We start from the raw sequence: 21,139 nt of genomic DNA, 5'->3' as shown, positions 1-21,139 counted from the left end.
AACTGTGTAAATGATAGAAATGAAACAAGTTATGAATTTAGAAATGATTGTGACTATTGTTATCATTCTTATTTTCATAATAGAGATTTAAATCGGTTCATTTATATGTCATAGAAGACATAGGCTTAGGTTTTATAGGTTATTTGGTCATGTAGGGGCAGCAGAAACATCACTTACTCCCCCATCACTTGTTTCTGCACTATGTAACTTCAGAGAGAGGGCAAGATCACAGTGTTACATACATGTTTACTTCAACATACAAGTTTGCAGCACATCACATTGTTACGATGTAATGAGTTTAGTTTGTAGCAGTTTTCTCGGTATCCGCCCCCGATAAAGTGGATGCATTGCTCATCACTTATAAATTTGAATGCTTCTTACTTCAAATATATTTCGCTAACAGTACTTCCGCTCTGTTACGTCTCTGACATGTGGAATCCACCGTGGACCAAATAGAAGTAAATGTCCTTGTGAAATGAAGCAGATGTAAATCTTTGCTGCTGATTTTAAACACAAGTTTTCAATAAAATGTCATCAGTTGAAAGCGGAACGAGAAGCTGCCGCACCTCCGCCGTCGGACCTTAACAGCGTGACATCGAGCGGAAGTAAACAAAGCCAGCGCTAGTAGCGTTAGCTACGTGTGTGTAGTGAATGAGCTGGAAGACGGTATTGTAGTGAAAGGACAGCTAATTATTGAATTTCTAATAAGCAACAATGTCTTCAGTTGAGTGTTTGAGAGAGTTTGTCAACGAGCGACTAACTGCTGCTGCTGAAGAAATATTCAGAGTTTTTAAACAAACTATCGTCCAGTACGAGGAAGAGATCGACCGTCAGCGCAAACTGCTGGATATCGTTTGGAAACCTGAAGTAAAGTTACAAAGGATAGGTGTGTGAACCTTTACTCTTTTACTGACACAAAACACACACATTTGATTCTTAAATGTATAGTTTTACTAATCTCCTCACATGTCCGCATGTTTTCTTTACCATCACAGTAGCATCTTAATCCTTTTGTTCTGTGTCCCTCCAGAGCTCCCACAGCAACATGTCTGTAAGGAGGAGGAGGTTCTCGCTGAGCAGCAGCTCTTAAACCAGGAGAGGAACTCCAGTCTGGACCAAGAGGACCCAGAGTCTCCACAGATTAAAGAGGAACAGGAGGAACTATGCATCAGTCAGGAGGGAGAGCAGCTGGAGACTGATACCTCTTTATTGACTCCTGCTGATGAGGAAAGTGACCACAGTGAACCAGAACTAAAAAGTGACCACCAGCTGCTTTCTGACAACTCTCATGTAGCTGAGAGCCAGGATCAGAAAGGAGGCAAGCATGGAGACTCAGGATCAGCTAGAGATGCAGAGCCAGAACCAACCGAGAGACATCACAGCAGTGAGAGTCACAGTGAGAATGAGAACAACTCCAACATGTCAGAGATTCATCAGAGTACTCTTACAGACAAGAAGCCTTTCAGCTGTGACACATGTGGAAAAGATTTTAAATACAAGAGCTATCTTAAAAAGCATGAGAGAAGTCACACAGGTGAGAAGCCGTATTCGTGCAAAACATGTGGAAAAGATTTCCGAGATTGCAGTGCATTTAAAATTCATATGAGATTCCACACTGGGGAGAGACCATATACTTGCAAAGTTTGTGGGAGTGGTTTTGTATCCAGTAGTGAATTGACGAGGCACATGCGGGTCCACACAGGTGAGAAGCCGTATACATGCAAAACATGTGGAAAAAATTTCAGAGATTGTGGTGTGTTTAAAATTCATATGAGATTCCACACTGGGGAGAGACCATATACTTGCAAAGTTTGTGGGAGTGGTTTTGTATCCAGTAGTGAGTTGACAAGGCACATGCGGGTCCACACAGGTGAGAAGCCGTATTCGTGCAAAACATGTGGAAAAGATTTCCGAGATGGCAGCGCGTTTAAAATTCATATGCGATTCCACACAGGTGAGAGACCGTATCCTTGCAAAGTATGTGGCAGAGGGTGTATATCCAATAGTGAGTTGACAAAGCACATGAGAGTCCACACAGGTGAGAAGCCGTATACATGCGAAACATGTGGAAAAGATTTCAAAGATGGCAGCGCGTTTAAAATTCATATGAGATTCCACACAGGTGAGAGGCCATATCTTTGCAAAGTATGTGGGAAAGGTTGTATATCCAGTAGTGAGTTGACAAAACACAAGAGAGTCCACACAGGTAAGAAGCCGTAAATGTAGATGGGTGGGAAAATAGCCTCTTGGGAGGACAGTAAGGTATACTATATAGTATGTTAAGCCAATTTGAATCGTTAGTGATATGTATATGTTGTGACGCATACAGTGTGAGGCTGTTAGCATATACATGCAAAACATGTGGGAGAGTTTGTACATATAGCTCTACATGAGAGTCCACACAGGTGAGAAACTGTTTTCAAGCGATACATGATGAAAAGATTTCAGTTAATTATTTATTCAAATCACATACTTGAAAAAACAGGAGAAACCATGGAGTGTTCATCTACTGAATCATAGACACTTTTGCAATGGCCTCCTCTCTGTGACTGAATAAAAAATGTTCTCCATAAAGATGAGATGTCAAAATCTTAGTGTAAAGTTTCCCTTCATATGACTGATTTACTGATATTTCTGTTAGCAACAGTATTTCTTTGAAACAACTGTAATCTCCCAAATGGAGGAAAAATGTCAGTTTGACAGTGAGAGCTCAGTAGTGTCTGTTAAAGTCATGGTGTGATGTTGATGGTTTTACCATATGTCGACTTTTGAACCATCTCAGAGTCACTTTTAGTTTAAAGTTTAACGAGGGCTTAAAATCAATCTGTGATCGTTCTGTATGAAGCCGACTACACATGTTTACACAGAGTCAGATTTTACATTTGAGAGTGACATCACTGCTTTATTTTACCATGTAAGAAGTTCTATTAAATGTGGACTTGACTTGTTTTTGCTGTTTGTATACACAACCTCATTTGTGCATCTGACCAACAGAATAAAAGCCCATTTTTGTTTGATCAGATTTGCTCAATAAATGAGTTAATCGATTAATTGATTGACTGATTGTTGAGAAATTGGATAAATCAGGTTTTAATTTTGAAAAGAAAAAAATAAATATTAAGAAATCTAAAGTTATATGTTGATAGAGCAGGGTCTCTGCAATCATGCAATATGTTCTACTTACTTCCTGAGTTTGTACTTTTTTGATTAAAAACGCTTTTTTCCTGTCATTACTTTGTAACCATGTTTGTCAACAGTCAGACACCATAAAAAGCTAATTATTCCTATTTATTTAGACTTGCATAGATTCAGAGCTTATAAATGATTGTCTATACCATACAGTATACATATATGCTATTAAATGTTAAATATTCCCTTTTGTTATTTTTTGTACTACTTAACATGAACTCCTTTAGAAACTCTTACATTATGCAACTATTATCATTAGCATTAAATAATCAAAATAAGAATTTTTGGACATACAAACATCATTTTTTATTTAAAAAAGAGAATTACTTAAATGAATCCTCTACATTTGAGGAACAGGTTGTAAAAAATTCATTTAAAACAAAAAAATGTCGATCTGACGGTGGTGACTGTGACCTGATGGTGGTAATGTCGTGTCTCGACTTCTTATTCTTTGTTTGTCCAAAAAGGTTTTTCAGAGTTTCAAAACTCACCAATAGAAATAATTTAAAAAAAAGGAGTCCTCAAAGCTGAGTGCGATAATGCTTTATTGCCGGCAATAAGAACATGAGATCAAACAAGACACAAGCCCATAAACAAGTGATCTGGCTTCGTATACTGAATGCTTTCCTTATATCTACTAAGATTGGGCGGTGAGCCCCATGACTCATCCAATCACTCTTCTTTGTTCCACTCCTCATTGAATTTCACTGACACAGCTGTTTTCCATTATTACTATCTCTTCTTACCGGGACATGCTTTGAACTCAAGCTGGAGCGACGTGGTTGGACGCTCACTCCCTTTTGGCGCAATCTCTATGCTTTAAACTCTCTTTGGAGGAATATGGCTGACGCTCGCTAATGAGGTGTTCATCCTTGAGTGAAGTCAGCTGCTTTCAAAGCTACAAAAGCCTGCTGCAGGACCGGAGATAGTCTGAGATGGCGTCGACCCAAAAATTCATTAGGCTCTACAGAGGCGCTCTGCAGAATATGGCCTTGAGCTTTATCTGAACTCCCTCCAACTGCACGTCCCCTCCTCTGAGACTCTGCTGACATTTCACACTCATGGTTTCACATTTCAGCGCTTCGACTGTTAGGTACTTATTCAATCAGCTGATGTGGAATAACATACATTTTTATCCATCTATCATGATTTCTTCACACATGACTATTACTTAACACACACATTGAAAATAGTTTCACTTCTGTGAAAATTCATATTAGAGTTCACACAGCGAAGAGACCATATACTTGCAATATATGTGGGAAAGGTTGTGTATCCAGCGGTCACTTGAAAATGCACATTAGATTCCACACAGGTGAGAAGCCATATTCATGCAAAACATGTGGGAAATGTTTGACATTAAGTGGTGATTTGAAACTCCACATAAGAATGCACACAGGTGATAAGCCGTACCTGTATTTACCTGTATGTACCTGTACTTGTATGATTTGCGGGAAAAGACAAACTACTGCATCTCGTTTGGCAAGGCATATTAGATCACATACAGGCAAGTAGCCTGGTATGTGCAAATCCTGTAGGAGATGATTCAGTTTACATAGGGAGATAATAGCTAGCAGCAGCTGCAGCTAACTCAGAAGAACAGAACAGTATTTCTTTAAAACTAGCATAATCTGAATGCAGACTTCTTACAAATATTTGCCTTGTTGAAATAATATTCTTTTTTACAACCTTGATACACTACCTCAGTTATATGAGTGGATTGAACTACAATGTTGAAGCTGAGAAACACTGTCCCTTTGGTGTTGGGCCACATTTATATATATTTTGTGATTGGCCCAACTTCATGTAATTACCTTCAACAAGGAGATGATGCTTTCACCCATTAACCTAGCCTAACCTTAGCAGATTTCATCAACTACATGCGACAACAAACCAAGTGGTAGCAGTGCACAACATGATTAGTGCCAAAGTGAAAATTGGCACCAGAATTGTCTGTTCGTTTGTTTGTTTGTTGTTTTTGTTTTGCATAATATCCTGTATTCTAACAATAAAGCTTTGTTAGTGTTTTGAAAATTGAAGGTTGTACCGTGTACATGTGTTTATTAAGGTATTGAATTCTACCTTATTGGTGTTAATTAAAGTGTGAAATTATCGTGAAGCATTTGTTCAACCAAAAAGAGTCATTGTAACTGAAGCTAATAATAATATCTTGACAGTAAACAGCTGATATAGACACAGATAAAAAGTCATAGATCTCAATATCAGATTACCGTACCATACCTTTACTGACTGTGAGACCCCTGAGTGAGATTAATAATATAATCAAAGTGGAGAGCATACCTTTGCCAAGGCCCAACAGTCCCCGTTTGGACTCATTCATTGATACCAGCCACCTAAATACACCTGATTTCAATGGACAACGGACAATTCCCACACTAATCAGCAAACAAACAATTGACAGAAAAAACAAAACAAAACAAGGTGTTTAATGTTATTATAATTGTACATGTAACAACCCAATAGCAGCAGGGACCAATGAGTGCTTGATTAAGTTGGTGCTCCTGCATCTCTGTATATTAAATCTATGACCAGATGGAAGCAGCTTGACCTCCAATCAAAGGACGATTAGGGTCAACCAGTATTGACTTGTCTTCTGAATTGTACTGGGGCTTTTTTTTATGTATATTGGAAAGCAATGTTACTGTTTTTGATCGGTGTTAAATGATCCTTGAAAAACTGTTGAGTGCTTTGAGCCTTTACATGTGGTAGATTCTGGCCTTTTATTCCCTAAACCATCAATACCAAAGATGTTATTTATATAAAATAACAGCAGGAATATAATATTTAGGTACCTTGTCTCATTCAAACACTATGAAAGTTGTTCTATAAGAGCTTTACTGTTACCCAAACAGGACTTGCTGTAGGTCAGAGCTTTCATCTCCTATAAGAAAAAGGAATTAACTAACATCCACCTGACAGGTGTCTTTAGATAGATAGATAGATAGATAGATAGATAGATAGATAGATAGATTCCTTTTGACTAAAGACACAGGTGTTGAGCTGCAGTTGTTAGATGAAGACAGAAAATTAGACAGCTATTTTGAGAAGGAATATTTCTAAGACAAACATTTGATAGCTTTGAGTTTTAACTTTGAGCATTTTTCACAGTTGTCTTACATTAGAGTAAATTGATTGTCTTTGTATTTTGAAATCGAATTGAAAACATCTTTTAGAGAAAAAAATCAAGCATGAAAATAATTGGCAGATTACTCTGTAGTGATCATTAGTTGCAGCTTTAAAAAGACACACGGGGACTAAAAAAAGGAACATTATCAACACTACTGTTGACTCAGATGGGTTTTTATCAGCCACATATTAGAGCTGGCTTTGTTTTTGTGTGTGTGTGTGAGTGGCAAAATGTAGTGCTGGAGACACGTATTTATGCTGAAACTAACACAGAAGCAGTTTTTGAGTACTTTGTAATTTTGATGTTAACTACACATCTGTAAAGTCTCTTGACTGCATCTTGTGCAGTTGTGGTGCTATCGTGTTGACAAAATGTGTCCACAGACAGAGACATCAACATTTAATCACATATGCCGTAGTCCTCCCCAAGACCTTCAAACACACTCCAATGTCTGAAATTATCCTTTGAGTAAAGGATCTGACTGCTCCTGAGTCGGGGTCCTCGCTGACGCCTCTCCTGTTCTTGGGAAAGCTGCACCCTTGTCTGGTCCTGTGGATGTTCCTCAGTCAGAATGGTTTGTTCCTGAGTCAGCGCTCTTGTCGAGTCCCGCTACTGGTTCCTCGTCAGTGCCCCAGCCAAAACTTGCTCCTGGTTTTCTGTTTGTGGGCCGGCCGACTCCCGCTCAGGGTTTTTGGCATCTGATTGGCTGACACCTGCTCCTAATTGTTAGTTGGTTTCACAGCAACCGTTCTTGGTTACCCGAAAGTAGTCCTGCAGACTCTCGTTCCTGCTTTCCAGTTGGTGGTCTGGCTGAAACCCATTCTTGGTTCACATGTTGTGCTGCCTTGTTAACACCTATTCCTGCCACCTACTCCAAGCCCTCAGTTGACTGTCTATGCCAATTTCCAACTCAATCTAACTGACCATCATTTGGCAGCCCCTGCCAATCCGAGAGGGCCAATCCACAACCAGGCCTGCAGGCGGCAGCCCCTACAGACACCCACCTAGACCTCCAGCCACCGGTTTCTTTGCAGAAGAGAACACCTATTTCCCTTGCTCCACTGGCTCCCTGCCAGTTTCCCAGCCGCTGTACTGTTGCCAGCCTCCAGTCCTGCTGCCCTGATGCTGGTCTCCAGTCCAGCAGCCCTGTCCTGGCCTCAAGTTACATCGCCTGCATTAAGGCCTTTGTCCAGAGCTGCTCCACCCTTCAGCCCAACCTTGTGGTCACCGTAGCTATCTGCGCCAATTTCCGCTGTCTTCCAGATAACTTTGGTAAACACGATTTAGCATGAATAACTCGGCTTCCACTCGGCCATCACTTCAGCTGTCAGCATTCACGCTCTTTTTTCGCAGGAAATACACATTTTCTAAGTTCCGGTAAATTAATCTAAATCTGGATTAGTCAGTCCGTATGTTGAACTGACTGCACACTAGAACTACTGACAAAACCAAAAGATGCCGCTCTGTTAAAAAAATGATCATTTAAGATGTTTGTAAAATGTTCTTATCCACACAATCTGTCATCTACATCTTACCATCAGTTTGACAGAGACCACAGTGTGAAACAAAGATTTCTAATTTTGTATAGTTGATTCATTTGTTGACTATTGTCACAATTAATTGATTAGTTTTTGGTCTATAAAATGTCAGAAAATGGGGTTAAAAGATGATCAGTGTTTCCTAAAGCCCACAAACATGTTCACACAGGTCTTGTTTCATCAGCAACCCAACAATATTCAGTTGACTGTCAGAGAGGAGTAAATAAAGCAGAAAACATTTGTATTGAAGAAGATTGAATCAGAGAATTATGACCAAAAAAATACTCAAACCAGTTTCTTGATTATCAAAACAGTCGGCTTTTAGGCCATCAGATGTGAGGTTGCGTATACAAACAGCAAAAACAAGTCAAGTCCACATTTAATAGAACTTCTTATATAATAAAACAAAACAGTGATGTCACTCTCAAATGTAAAATCTGACTGTGCAAACGTGTAGTCGGCTTCATACAGAACTATCACAGATTGATTTTAAGTCCTCGTTAAACTTTAAACTAAAAGTGACTAAGATGGTTCAAAAGTTGACATTTGGTAAAACCATCAACATCACACCATGACTTTAACAGACACTACTGAGCTCTCACTGTCAAACTGACATTTTTCCTCCATTTGGGAGATTACAGTTGTTTCAAAGAAATACTGTTGCTAACAGAAATATCAGTGATATGAAGGGAAACTTACACTAAGATTTTGACATCTCATCTTTATGGAGAACATTTTACATTCAGTCACAGAGAGGCCATTGCAAAAGTGTCTATGATTCAGTAGATGAACACTCCATGGTTTCTCCTGTGTTTATTGATCCTCAGGTGTTTCTTCAAGTATGTGATTTGAAAAAAACTTTTCCCACGAGTGCTGCAACTATGTGGCTCCTCACTGCTGTGACTTCTTCTGTGTTTTGACGACAAACTACAAGAACTCGGTCGTCTCCCACATGGTCTGCATATACAAGGCTACTTGCCTGTATGATTTCATATGCTTTGCCAAACTAGAAGACAAGTCTTATCCCATATATTTTATAATGTAGGGCTTCTAACTTGTATGGGTTGTCATGTGGAATTTCCAATTGAAGTTTTGTGTGAATCCTCTCCCACATGTGTCGCAAATGTACGGCTTCTCCCCTGTGTGAGATCTCATATGACTTCTCAACCCACTTCTAGATTGGAAATCTTTTCCACATGTTTTGCATGAATATGGCTTCTCCCCTGTGTGACTTCTCAAGTGTGTTTCAAGATAGCACTTGTATTTAAAATCTTTCCCACATGTCTTACATTTCAAGGACTTTCTGCCTGTGAGAGTATAATGTTGAATTTTTGTTTCTGGTTGGCTGTCATCACTTGACTGAACTCTCATGTGGTCTATGAAGTTACTGTTTAGTTTAAAATCTCTCTCACATGTATTGTAAGTATACGGTCTCTTACTTACATTGGTTTTCATATGAGTTTTCAGTTGTGTATGAAGTTGTGACTTAAATTTAAAACTTTTTCCAAAAGTGTCACAGCTGAAAGACTTCTTGTCTGTAAGAGTACTCTGATGAATCTCTGACATGTTGGAGTTGTTCTCATTGTCACTGTGACTCTCACTGCTGTGATGTCTCTCTGTTGGTTCTGGCTCTGCATCTCTAGTTAATCCTGAGTCTCCATGCTTGCCTCCTTTCTGATCCTGGCTCTCAGCTACATGAGAGTTGTCTGAGAGCAGCTGGTGGTCACTTTTTAGTTCTGGTTCACTGTGGTCACTTTCCTCATCAGCAGGAGTCAATAAAGAGGCATCAGTCTCCAGCTTCAGTACCAGCTGCTCTCCCTCCTGACTGGTGCACAGTTCCTCCTGTTCCTCTTTAATCTGTGGAGATTCTGGGTCCTCTTGGTCCAGACTGGAGTTCCTCTCCTGGTTTAAGAGCTGCTGCTCAGCGAGAACCTCCTCCTCCTTACAGACATGTTGCTGTGGGAGCTCTGGAGAGACACAGAACAAAAGGAATGAGATGCTACTGTGATGGTAAAGAAAACATGCAGACATGTGAGGAGATTAGTAAAAATATACATTTAAAAATCAAATGTGTGTGTTTTGTGTCAGTAAAAGAGTAAAGGTTCACACACCTATCCTGTGTAACTTTACTTCAGGTTTCCAAACGATATCCAGCAGTTTGCGCTGACGGTCGATCTCTTCCTCGTACTCGACGATAGTTTGTTTAAAAACTCTGAATATTTCTTCAGCAGCAGCAGTTAGTCGCTCGTTGACAAACTCTCTCAAACACTCAACTGAAGACATTGTTGCTTATTAGAAATTCAATAATTAGCTGCACTTTCACTACAATACCGTCTTCCAGCTCATTCACTGCACACACGTAGCTAACGCTACTAGCGCTGGCTTTGTTTACTTCCGCTGGATGTCACGCTGTTAAGGTCCGACGGCGGAAGTGCGGCAGCTTTTCGTTCCGCTTTCAACTGATGACATTTTATTGAAAACTTGTGTTTGAAATCAGCAGCAAAGATTTACATCTGCTTCATTTCACAAGGACATTTACTTCTCTTTGGTCCACGGTGGATTCCACATGTCAGAGACGTAACAGAGCGGAAGTACTGTTAGCGAAATATATTTGAAGTAAGAAGCATTAAAATAATCACTATGCAGAATGACCCTTTTACTGCCACATAATTATATATTTGATTTTAAGTACTGATGCCATAATGTGTAACATTTGTATGTAGCAACGAGTGGAGCTGAAGCTCAGGTTTACCTGTTTTAAAACCCTTGGAGAGTTAAACAAAACATCTTAATTCTTATCAGTGTTTTAAAAAACAAATCGTAGCTTGCAAAGCTGCTGTAACTTTAACTGTCATATAAATGTTTTGGGGTAACAACTTAAAGAGCAGACGTTTCTGAAAGTGGTGAAGAATTCGTTCAAATATTGCTTACATGTTTATAATTATGTGATTACAGAAGTGAAACTATTTTCAGTTGTCAGTCTTATTTCCTGTCAGTGAATCTGAATCTAGATCAGTCTGTCAGTATGTTGAACTGACTGCACACAAGAACTACTGACACAAACCACAAGACACTGCTGTTAAAAAATGATGGTTTAAAAAATTTGGAAAATGTTCTTATCCACACAATCTGTCATCTACATCTCACCATCAGTTTGACAGACGCCACAGTGTGAAACAAAGATTTCTAAGATACACAAGACTGTGACTGTTCTGAGAAATATTGCTCAATTATACTTTAATGTACGACATGTCAATACAAAGACGCAACAATACAAAACCTGTTAAGTTTAGTTTAGTTTAGTTTATTAGTTTATTATGTCGAAGACAATCCCAATTAATCAACTATATCAATAACAGTAAAAAGGGCAGCTTTAGCCAACATGGCTAATATCCTGCTGCAGTCCCCGGCCAGATGACAATAGGCACCTTAAAAAGCAAAACAAAAAACAAAAACAATGAATTACAGCACATTGATTAAAAGAGAGTGTTAGGACAGCTAAGAGACAAGATAAATCAATGAAGATAGGAGAGAACAGTGAAACATCAGTCCAATGATGCAGAGACAACACATAATCGAGACATACAGAAGCAGCACATAAAACATAATCACACATCAGCAAATACAATCACATTCAGGAGTGCGGACAGACATCACGTACTGTATAGACAGGCAGCATCCATGATCATGACGCAAAATAACACAGCCATATGTTAGTGTGTGCAGGTGTAATTGTCGGCAAGCCATGTTTTTACTTGGCTGTAAAAGTGGAGTATTTATGTGTATCTTTGATATGGGTGGGAAGTCTACATCTTTAAAGTGAACTGAACCAGACCTGCAAATAATAATAATTTTCATAATTGATTCATTTGTTGAATATTTTCACAATTAATTGATTAGTTTTTGGTCTATAAAATGTTGATCAGTGTTTCCTAAAGCCCGCAAACGTGTTCTCACAAGTGTTTCATCCACAACCCAGAAATATTCAGTTGACTGTCAATGAGGAGTAAATAAAGAAGAAAACTGTTATTTAAGAAGATTGAATCAGAGAAGTATGACCAAAAAAACACTCAAACCAGTTTCTCAATTATCGAAATAGTTGGGGATTTATAGTTGCAGCTCTGTCTGTCTCCATGCTATTCTTTAAAATTAACTGCCATCAAACAGCGAGCAATTTGAAAATCAATTCATCCTCTTAGTCATTTATTAAGCAGAAAAGACCAAACAAGATTTGGCTTTTAGCCCATCAGATGTGAGGTTGTGTATACAAACAGCAAAATCAAGTCAAGTCCACATTTAATAGAATTTCTGATATGATTAAATAAAGCAGTGATGTCACTCTCAAATGTAAAATCTGACTCTGTGTAAACATGTGTAGTCGGCTTCATACAGAACTATCACATTGATTTTAAGTCCTCGTTAAACTTTAAACTAAAAGTGACTCTGAGATGGTTCAAAAGTCGACATTTGGTAAAGCCATCAACATCACACCATGACTTTAACAGACACTAATGAGCTCTCACTGTCAAACTGACATTTTTCCTCCATTTGGGAGATTACAGTTGTTTCAAAAGAAATACTGTTGCTAACAGAAATATCAGTAAATCAGTCATATGAGGGGAAACTTTACACTAAGATTTTGACATCTCATCTTTATGGAGAACATTTTAAATTCAGTCACAGAGAGGAAGCCATTGCAAAAGTGTCTATGATTCAGTAGATGAACACTCCATGGTTTCTCCTGTGTTTACTGATCCTCGGGTGTTTTTTCAAAGTATGTGATTTGGATAAAACTGTTCCCACAATTCTTGCAACTATGTGGCTCCAGACTGCTGTGATTTCTTCTGTGTTTTGACCACAAACCAGTAGAACTGAGTCTCGCACATGGTTTGCCGATACAAGACTACCTGCCTGTATGTGATTTCATATGCCTTGCCAAACTACACACAGAAGATAGTCTTTTCCCACAGATTTGACAAAGGTACCTCTTTTAACCTGTATGGGTTGTCATGTGGAATTTCAAATTGAAGCTTTTTGTGAATCCTCTTCTGCATATGTTGCAAATAAACAGCTTCTCACATGCGTGAGATTTTCTGAACTCTCAAAGCACTGCTGGATTGGACATCTTTTTCACATACTTGGCATGTATACGGTTTCTCCCCTTTGTGACTTCTCATGTGGACTTTCAAACTGCCATTTTGTGCAAAATTTCTCCCACATTTTGCATGTATACGGCTTCTCACCTGTGTGAACTCTCATATGATTTTTCAATCCACTGCCATATCGGAAATCTTTTCCACACATCTTACAGGAATACGGCTTCTCCCCTGTGTGAATTCTCATGTGGACCTTCAAATTAAAGTTTTTTGTAAAAAGTCTCCCACATGTTTTGCAAGCAAATGGTCTCTCACATGCATGAATCCGCAAGTGTCTCTGCCATGACAACCTTTGCTTAAAATCTTTTCCACATGTTTTGCATGTATGCGGCTTCTCCCCTGTGTGAATTCTCATGTGCATCAAGAACTGACTACTGGATACGAAACCTCTCTCACATATTTCACAAGAATATGGTTTCTCACCTGTGTGAACTCTCATATGAACTTTCAATGCACTGCCATATCGGAAATCTTTTCCACATGTCTCACAGGAATACGGTTTCTCACCTGTGTGAATTCTCATGTGGACTTTCAAATTAAACCTTTTTGCAAAAACTCTCCCACATGTTTTGCAAGCAAATGGTCTCTCACATGTGTGAATCCTCAGGTGTCTCTGCCATGACAACCTATGCTTAAAATCTTTCCCACATGTGTCACAGCAGAAAGACTTCTTGTCTGTAAGAGTACTCTGATGAATCCCTGACATGTTGGAGTTGTTATCGTTGTCACTGTGACTTTCACGGCTGTGATGTCTCTCGGTTGGTTCCGGCTCTGCATCTCTAGCTGATCCTGAGTCTCCATGCTTGCCTCCTTTCTGATCCTGGCTCTCAGCTACATGAGAGTTGTCGGAGAGCAGCTGGTGGTCACTTTTTAGTTCTGGTTCACTGTGGTCACTTTCCTCATCAGCAGGAGTCAACCAAGAGGTATCAGTCTCCAGCTGCTCTCCCTCCTGACTGATGCATAGTTCCTCCTGTTCCTCTTTCATCTGTGGAGGCTCTGGGTCCTCTTGGTCCAAACCGGAGTTCCTCTCCTGGTTTAAGAGCTGCTGCTCAGCGAGAACCTCCTCCTCCTTACAGACATGTTGCTGTGGAGGCTCTGGGTCCTCTTGGTCCAAACCGGAGTTCCTCTCCTGGTCTAAGAGCTGCTGCTCAGCGAGAACCTCCTCCTCCTTACAGACATGTTGCTGTGGGAGCTCTGGAGGGACACAGAACAAAAGGAATGAGATGCTACTGTGATGGTAAAGAAAACACGCAGACATGTGAGGAGATTAGTAAAAATTTAAATTTAAGAATCAAATGTGTGTGTTTTGTGTCAGTAAAAGAGTAAAGGTTCACACACCTATCCTGTGTAACTTTACTTCAGGTTTCAAAGCGATATCCAGCAGTTTGCGCTGACGGTCGATCTCTTCCTCGTACTCGACGATAGTTTGTTTAAAAACTCTGAATATTTCTTCAGCAGCAGCAGTTAGTCGCTCGTTGACAAACTCTCTCAAACACTCAACTGAAGACATTGTTGCTTATTAGAAATTCAATAATTAGCTGCGCTTTCACTACAATATCGTCTTCCAGCTCATTCACTACACACACGTAGCTAACACTACTAGCGCTGGCTTTGTTTACTTCCGCTGGATGTCACGCTGTTAAGGTCCGACGGCGGAGGTGCGGCAGCTTCTCGTTCCGCTTTCAACTGATGACATTTTATTGAAAACTTGTGTTTAAAATCAGCAGCAAATATTTACATCTGCTTCATTTCACAAGGACATTTACTTCTCTTTGGTCCACGGTGGATTCCACATGTCAGAGACGTAACTGATGCCACAATGTGTAACATTTGTAGAGAAAGAGCAAGCGCAAATCGTGGCAGCGGCATCTAGCCGGTGCAGGTCTGTCTGTTTTACAGCCATCGGAGAGTTGAACAAAGCATCTTATTTCTTATCAGTGTTTTAAAAACAAATCGTAGCTTGCAAAGCTGTTGTAACTTTAACTGTCATATAAATGACAGACACCACAGTGTGAAACAAAGATTTCTAAGATATACAAGACTGACTGTTCTGAAACATTGCTCAAATATACTTCAATGTACAATACGTCAATACAAAGATGCACCAATCCGAAACCTGTTAAGTCTACATCTTTTAAGTGAACTGAAGCAGAGTTGCAAATAATAACAATTTTCATAGATTCATTTGTTGACTATTGTCACAATCAATTGATTAGTTTTTGGTCTATAAAATGTCAGAAAATGGGGAAAAAATGTTGATCGGTGTTTCCTAGAGCCCACAAACATGTTCTCACAGGACTTATTTTGTCCACAACCCAAAAATATTCAGTTGACTGTCAGAGAGGTGTAAATAAATCAGAAAACATTTACAGACCCTTTCAAAAAAATTAGAATATCATGGAAAAGTTTATTTATTTCCATAATTCCATTCAAAAAGTTAAACTTGATTATAGATTCAAGGCCCACAATTTAAAAGATTTCAAGTATTTATTTGTATATTTGTACATAATTTGGGCTTCCAGCTCATAAAACCCACGAAAACAGGAATTCAAAAAATTTGAATACTGTGAAGAAATCAGCCCAAATTTTGCAGGGCATGAATGTTTTAAACTGAGTGTCGCACACTAATCATCTACTAAACTCAAAGCACCTGCACAGGTTTCCCCAGGTGTCATTAAATTGCTTCACTTTGGTTCAATTATCTCAGTTCGGTTCAATATGGGGAAGACTGCAGACTTGACAACTGGCCAGAAGACCATCATTGATACCCTCCATAGGATGGGTAAGCCACAAAAGTTCATAGCTAAGGAGGCTGGCTGTTCACAGAGTGCTGTGTCCAAGCATATCAATGGAAAGTCTAGTGGAAGGGCAAAATGTGGCAGGAGAAGATGCACCAGCAGACCGTGGGCTTCAGCGGATTATCAAACAGAAGATTCAAGAATCTGGCAGAGATCCAGAAAGAGTGTAATGAGGCGGGAGTCACAGCTTCAAAAACCACCACATTTAGACGCATCAATGGGCTACAACTGTCGGGTTCCTCGGGTCAAGTCACTCCTGAGCCTGAGCCAACGTAGGAGGCGTCTCAACTGGGCCAAGGAGAAGAAGAACTGGACTGTTGGCCAGTGGTCCAAGGTCCTCTTTTCCGATGAAAGTAAAGTGTGCCTTTCATTCGGGAATCAAGGTCCAAGGGTTTGGAGGAAGATGGGTGAGGAACAGAACCCAAGCTGCTTGAGGCCCAGTGTGAAATATCCACAGTCAGTCATGATTTGGGGTGCAATGTCCGGTGCAGGTGTTGGTAAACTCTGCTTTCTTAAATCCAAGGTCACCGCAACAGTCTACCAGAATGTTTTAGAGGACTTCATGATTCCTTTTGCTGAGGATCTGTATGGAGATGCAGATTTCATCTTCCAGCAGGACCTGGCCCCTGCCCATACCGCCAGAAGCACCAAAACCTGGTTTGATGCCCATGCCATCACAGTGCTTGACTAGCCAGCCAACTCGCCGGACCTAAACCCAATTGAGATTCTATGGGGTATTATCAAGAGGAAAATGAGGGGCACCAGACCCAAAAACAAAGAGGAGCTGACAGCAAGCATCAAGGAAATCTGGGCTTCCATAACTCCCAGGCAATGCCACAGGCTGATTGTCTCAATGCCACGGCGCATCAAGGCAGTGATTAGGGCAAAGGGCCCTAACCAAGTATTGAAGATTGACATATCATTTTGAAAGTACCATATTTTGATTGATTTGATGTGATCCTAATTTCTTTGTTTTTTTTTCTGCAAAAACTGAGAAGTAAATGGTGATTTCTTCACAGTATTCTCATTTTTTGAATTCCTGTTTCGTGGGTTTTATGAGCTGGAAGCCCAAATTATGTACAAATAAACAAATACATACTTGAAATCGTTTAAATTGTGGGCCCTGAATCTATAATCTATGAAAGTTTAACTTTTTTAAATTGGAATATGGAAATAAATAAACTTTTCCATGATATTCTAATTTTTTGGAAAGGGTCTGTATATTGAAGAAGACTGAATCAGAGAATTACCAGTCAGAATCAGTGTTCATTTATTGTCCCGCAACAGGGAAATTTGTTTGCCACAGCAGCCAAAGGACAGAATATTACAAAAAAAAAAATTACGAATAGCCAAAAATTAACAATATCATTAATTATAAAGGTAAGTGACCCAAAAAATACTCAAACCAGTTTCTCAATTATCGGAATATTTGGTGATTAATAGTTGCAGCTCTGTCTCCATGCTATCCTTTAAAATTAACTGCCATCAAACAGCGAGCAGTTTGAAAATCAATTCATCCTCTAAGTCACTTATTAAGCAGAAAAGATAAAACAAGATTTGGCTTTTAGTCCATCAGATGTGAGGTTGTGAATACAAACAGCAAAAACAAGTCAAGTCCACATTTAATAGAACTTCTTATATAATAAAACAAAACAGTGATGTCACTCTCAAGTGTGAAATCTGACTCTGTATAAACATGTGTAGTCGGCTTGATACAAAACTATCACAGATTGATTTTAAGTTCTTGTTAAACTTTAAACTAAAAGTGACTCTGAAATGGTTCAAAAGTCGATATTTGGTAAAACCATCAACATCACACCATGACTTTAACAGACACTACTGAGCTCTGACTGTCAAACTGACATTTTTCCTCCATTTGGGAGATTAAAGTTGTTTCAAAGAAATACTGTTGCTAACAGAAATATCAGTAAATCAGTCATATGAAGGGAAACTTTACACTAAGATTTTGACATCTCATCTTTGTGGAGAACATGTTACATTCAGTCACAGAGAGGCCATTGCAAAAGTGTCTATGATTCAGTAGATGAACACTCCATGGTTTCTCCTGTGTTTACTGATCCTCAGGTGTTTTTTCCAAGTATGTGATTTGCTGTGATTTCTTCTGTGTTTTGACCACAAACCAGTGAAACTGAGTCATCTCGCACATGGTTTGCCGATACAAGGCTACCTGCCTGTATGTGATTTCATATGCCTTGTCAAATGAAGATAGTCTTTTCCAACAGATTTGACAAAGGTACCTCTTCTAACTTGTATGGGTTGTCATGTGGAACTTCAAATTGAAGCTTTGTGTGAATCCTCTCCCACATGTCTTGCAAATGAACGGCTTCTCACCTGTGTGAGATCTTGTGTGAACTTTCAAAGCACTGCTGGATTGGAAATCTTTTTCACATATCTTACATGAATATGGCTTCTCACCTGCGTGACTTCTCATGTGGACTTTCAAACTGCCATTTTGTGCAAAACTTCTCCCACATGTTCTACATGTATACGGCTTCTCACCTGTGTGGATTCTCATGTGCATCAGCAAGTGACTGCTGGATACAAAACCTCTCCCACATACTTCACAAGAATATGGTCTCTCACCTGTGTGAACTCTCATATGAACTTTCAATGCGCTGCCATACCGGAAATCTTTTCCACATGTTTTGCACGAATATGGCTTCTCCCCTGTGTGAATTCTCATGTGCATCAACAACTGACTACTGGATGTACAACCTCTCCCACATATTTCACAAGAATATGGTTTCTCACCTGTGTGAACTCTCATATGAACTTTCAATGCACTGTTAGTTTGGAAATCTTTTCCACATGTCTTGCATGTATACGGCTTCTCCCCTGTGTGAATTCTCATGTGGACTTTGAAATTGTTATTTCTTGAAAAACTTTTCTTACATGTTTTGCACGTATACGGCTTCTCACCTGTGTGAACTGTCATATGAACTTTCAACTCATCCTTTGTTCGGAAATCTTTTCCACACATGTTACAGGAATACGGCTTCTCCCCTGTGTGACCTCTCATGTGGACTTTCAATGCACTGTTAGTTTGGAAATCTTTTCCACATGTCTTGCATGTATACGGCTTCTCCCCTGTGTGAATTCTCATGTGGACTTTCAAATAGCCATTTTGCGAAAAACTTTTCTCACATGTTTTGCATGTATACGGCTTCTCACCGGTGTGAACTCTCATATGAACTTTCAACTTACTGCTAGTTTGGAAATTTTTTCCACATGTCTTACAGGAATGCGACTTCTCCCCTGTGTGACTTCTCATATGGCGTTTCAAATTAAAGCTTTTTGCAAAAACTCTCCCACATGTTTTGCAAGCAAATGGTCTCTCACATGTGTGAATCCTCAGGTGTCTCTGCCATGAAAACTTTTGCTTAAAATCTTTCCCACATGTGTCACAGCTGAAAGTTTTCTTGTCTGTAAGAGTACTCTGATGAATCTCTGACATGTTGGAGTTGTTCTCGTTGTCACTGTGACTTTCACTACTGTGATGTTTCTCCGTTGGTTCCGGCTCTGCATCTCTAGCTGATCCTGAGTCTCCATGCTTGCCTCCTTTCTGATCCTGGCTCTCAGCTACATGAGAGTTGTCGGAGAGCAGCTGGTGGTCACTTTTTAGTTCTGGTTCACTGTGGTCACTTTCCTCATCAGCAGGAGTCAATAAAGAAGTATCAGTCTCCAGCTTCAGTACAAGCTGCTCTCCCTCCTGACTGGTGCACAGTTCCTCCTGTTCCTCTTTCATCTGTGGAGGCTCTGGGTCCTCTTGGTCCAAACTGGAGTTCCTCTCCTGGTTTAAGAGCTGCTGCTCAGCGAGAACCTCCTCCTCCTTACAGACATGTTGCTGTGGGAGCTCTGGAGAGACACAGAACAAAAGGAATGAGATGCTACTGTGATGGTAAAGAAAACATGCGGACAGGAGATCAGTAAAAATACACATTTCAGAATCAAATGTGTGTTTTGTGTCAGTAAAAGAGTAAAGATTCACACACCTATCCTGTGTAACTTTACTTCAGGTTTCCAAACGATATTCAGCAGTTTGCGCTGATGGTCGATCTCTTCCTCGTACTCGACGATAGTTTGTTTAAAAACTCTGAATATTTCTTCAGCAGCAGCAGTTAGTCGCTCGTTGACAAACTCTCTCAAACACTCAACTGAAGACATTGTTGCTTATTAGAAATTCAATAATTAGCTGCACTTTCACTACAATACCGTCTTCCAGCTCATTCACTGCACACACGTAGCTAACGCTACTAGCGCTGGCTTTGTTTACTTCCGCTGGATGTCACGCTGTTAAGGTCCGACGGCGGAAGTGCGGCAGCTTCTCGTTCCGCTTTCAACTGATGACATTTTATTGAAAACTTGTGTTTGAAATCAGCAGCAAAGATTTACATCTGCTTCATTTCACAAGGACATTTACTTCTCTTTGGTCCACGGTGGATTCCACATGTCAGAGACGTAACAGAGCGGAAGTACTGTTAGCGAAATATATTTGAAGTAAGAAGCATTAAAATAATCACTATGCAGAATGACCCTTTTAGTGCCACATAATTATATATTTGATTTTAAGTACTGATGCCATAATGTGTAACATTTGTATGTAGCAACGAGTGGAGCTGAAGCTCAGGTTTACCTGTTTTAAAACCCTTGGAGAGTTGAACAAAACATCTTAATTCTTATCAGTGTTTTAAAAAACAAATCGTAGCTTGCAAAGCTGCTGTAACTTTAACTGTCATATAAATGTTTTGGGGTAACAACTTAAAGAGCAGACGTTTCTGAAAGTGGTGAAGAATTCGTTCAAATATTGCTTACATGTTTATAATTATGTGATTACAGAAGTGAAACTATTTTCAGTTGTCAGTCTTATTTCCTGTCAGTGAATCTGAATCTAGATCAGTCTGTCAGTATGTTGAACTGACTGCACACAAGAACTACTGACACAAACCACAAGACACTGCTTTGTTAAAAATGATAATTTAAGACATTTGGAAAATGTTCTTAGAATGTTACAAAAAACAGTAACAATAGCCAAAAATGAACAATATAATTATAAAGGTAAGAATGACCGAAAAAATACTCAAACCAGTTTCTCAATTATCAAAATAGTTGGTGATTTATAGTTGTAGTTCTGTCTGTCTCCATGCTATTCTTTAAAATTAACTGCCATCAAACAGCGAGCAGTTTGAAAATCAATTCATCCTCCAAGTCATTTCTTAAGCAGAAAAGATTAAACAAGATTTGGCTTTTAGCCCATCAGATGTGAGGTTGTGTATACAAACAGCAAAAACA

At 39.5% G+C, this 21,139-nt stretch overlaps 4 protein-coding genes across 4 annotated transcripts; 1 reads left to right on the top strand and 3 right to left on the bottom strand.

Annotated features, from left to right (window-relative positions):
- The first annotated feature begins 620 nt into the window (after positions 1–620).
- Positions 621–3,374, top strand: LOC311267309 (uncharacterized protein). The gene is made up of 2 exons (XM_084370324.1): positions 621–886; positions 1,031–3,374. The coding sequence occupies exons 1-2, from the start codon at positions 715–717 to the stop codon at positions 2,218–2,220; spliced, it is 1,362 nt and encodes a 453-aa protein (XP_084226450.1). The 5' UTR covers positions 621–714; the 3' UTR covers positions 2,221–3,374.
- A 4,725-nt stretch (positions 3,375–8,099) lies between these two features.
- On the bottom strand, positions 8,100–10,511 carry LOC311267312 (uncharacterized protein). The gene is made up of 2 exons (XM_084370327.1): positions 9,987–10,511; positions 8,100–9,842 (listed from the first exon to the last, which is right to left on the bottom strand). The coding sequence occupies exons 1-2, from the start codon at positions 10,156–10,158 to the stop codon at positions 8,926–8,928; spliced, it is 1,089 nt and encodes a 362-aa protein (XP_084226453.1). The 5' UTR covers positions 10,159–10,511; the 3' UTR covers positions 8,100–8,925.
- A 647-nt stretch (positions 10,512–11,158) lies between these two features.
- LOC311267308 (uncharacterized protein) lies at positions 11,159–14,676 on the bottom strand. Its single transcript, XM_084370323.1, has 2 exons — positions 14,370–14,676; positions 11,159–14,225 (listed from the first exon to the last, which is right to left on the bottom strand). The coding sequence occupies exons 1-2, from the start codon at positions 14,539–14,541 to the stop codon at positions 13,006–13,008; spliced, it is 1,392 nt and encodes a 463-aa protein (XP_084226449.1). The 5' UTR covers positions 14,542–14,676; the 3' UTR covers positions 11,159–13,005.
- Positions 14,677–17,435: 2,759 nt separating this feature from the next.
- Positions 17,436–20,121, bottom strand: LOC311267306 (uncharacterized protein). Its single transcript, XM_084370320.1, has 2 exons — positions 19,843–20,121; positions 17,436–19,705 (listed from the first exon to the last, which is right to left on the bottom strand). The coding sequence occupies exons 1-2, from the start codon at positions 20,012–20,014 to the stop codon at positions 18,093–18,095; spliced, it is 1,785 nt and encodes a 594-aa protein (XP_084226446.1). The 5' UTR covers positions 20,015–20,121; the 3' UTR covers positions 17,436–18,092.
- Positions 20,122–21,139: the final 1,018 nt, after the last annotated feature.

Source organism: Pagrus pagrus, assembly GCF_965226575.1.
Source record: "Pagrus pagrus genome assembly, chromosome: 13".
Classification (NCBI taxonomy): domain Eukaryota; kingdom Metazoa; phylum Chordata; class Actinopteri; order Spariformes; family Sparidae; genus Pagrus; species Pagrus pagrus.
Note: the sequence above shows the minus strand (reverse complement) of the source record. Positions and strands in the feature narration are given on the sequence as shown.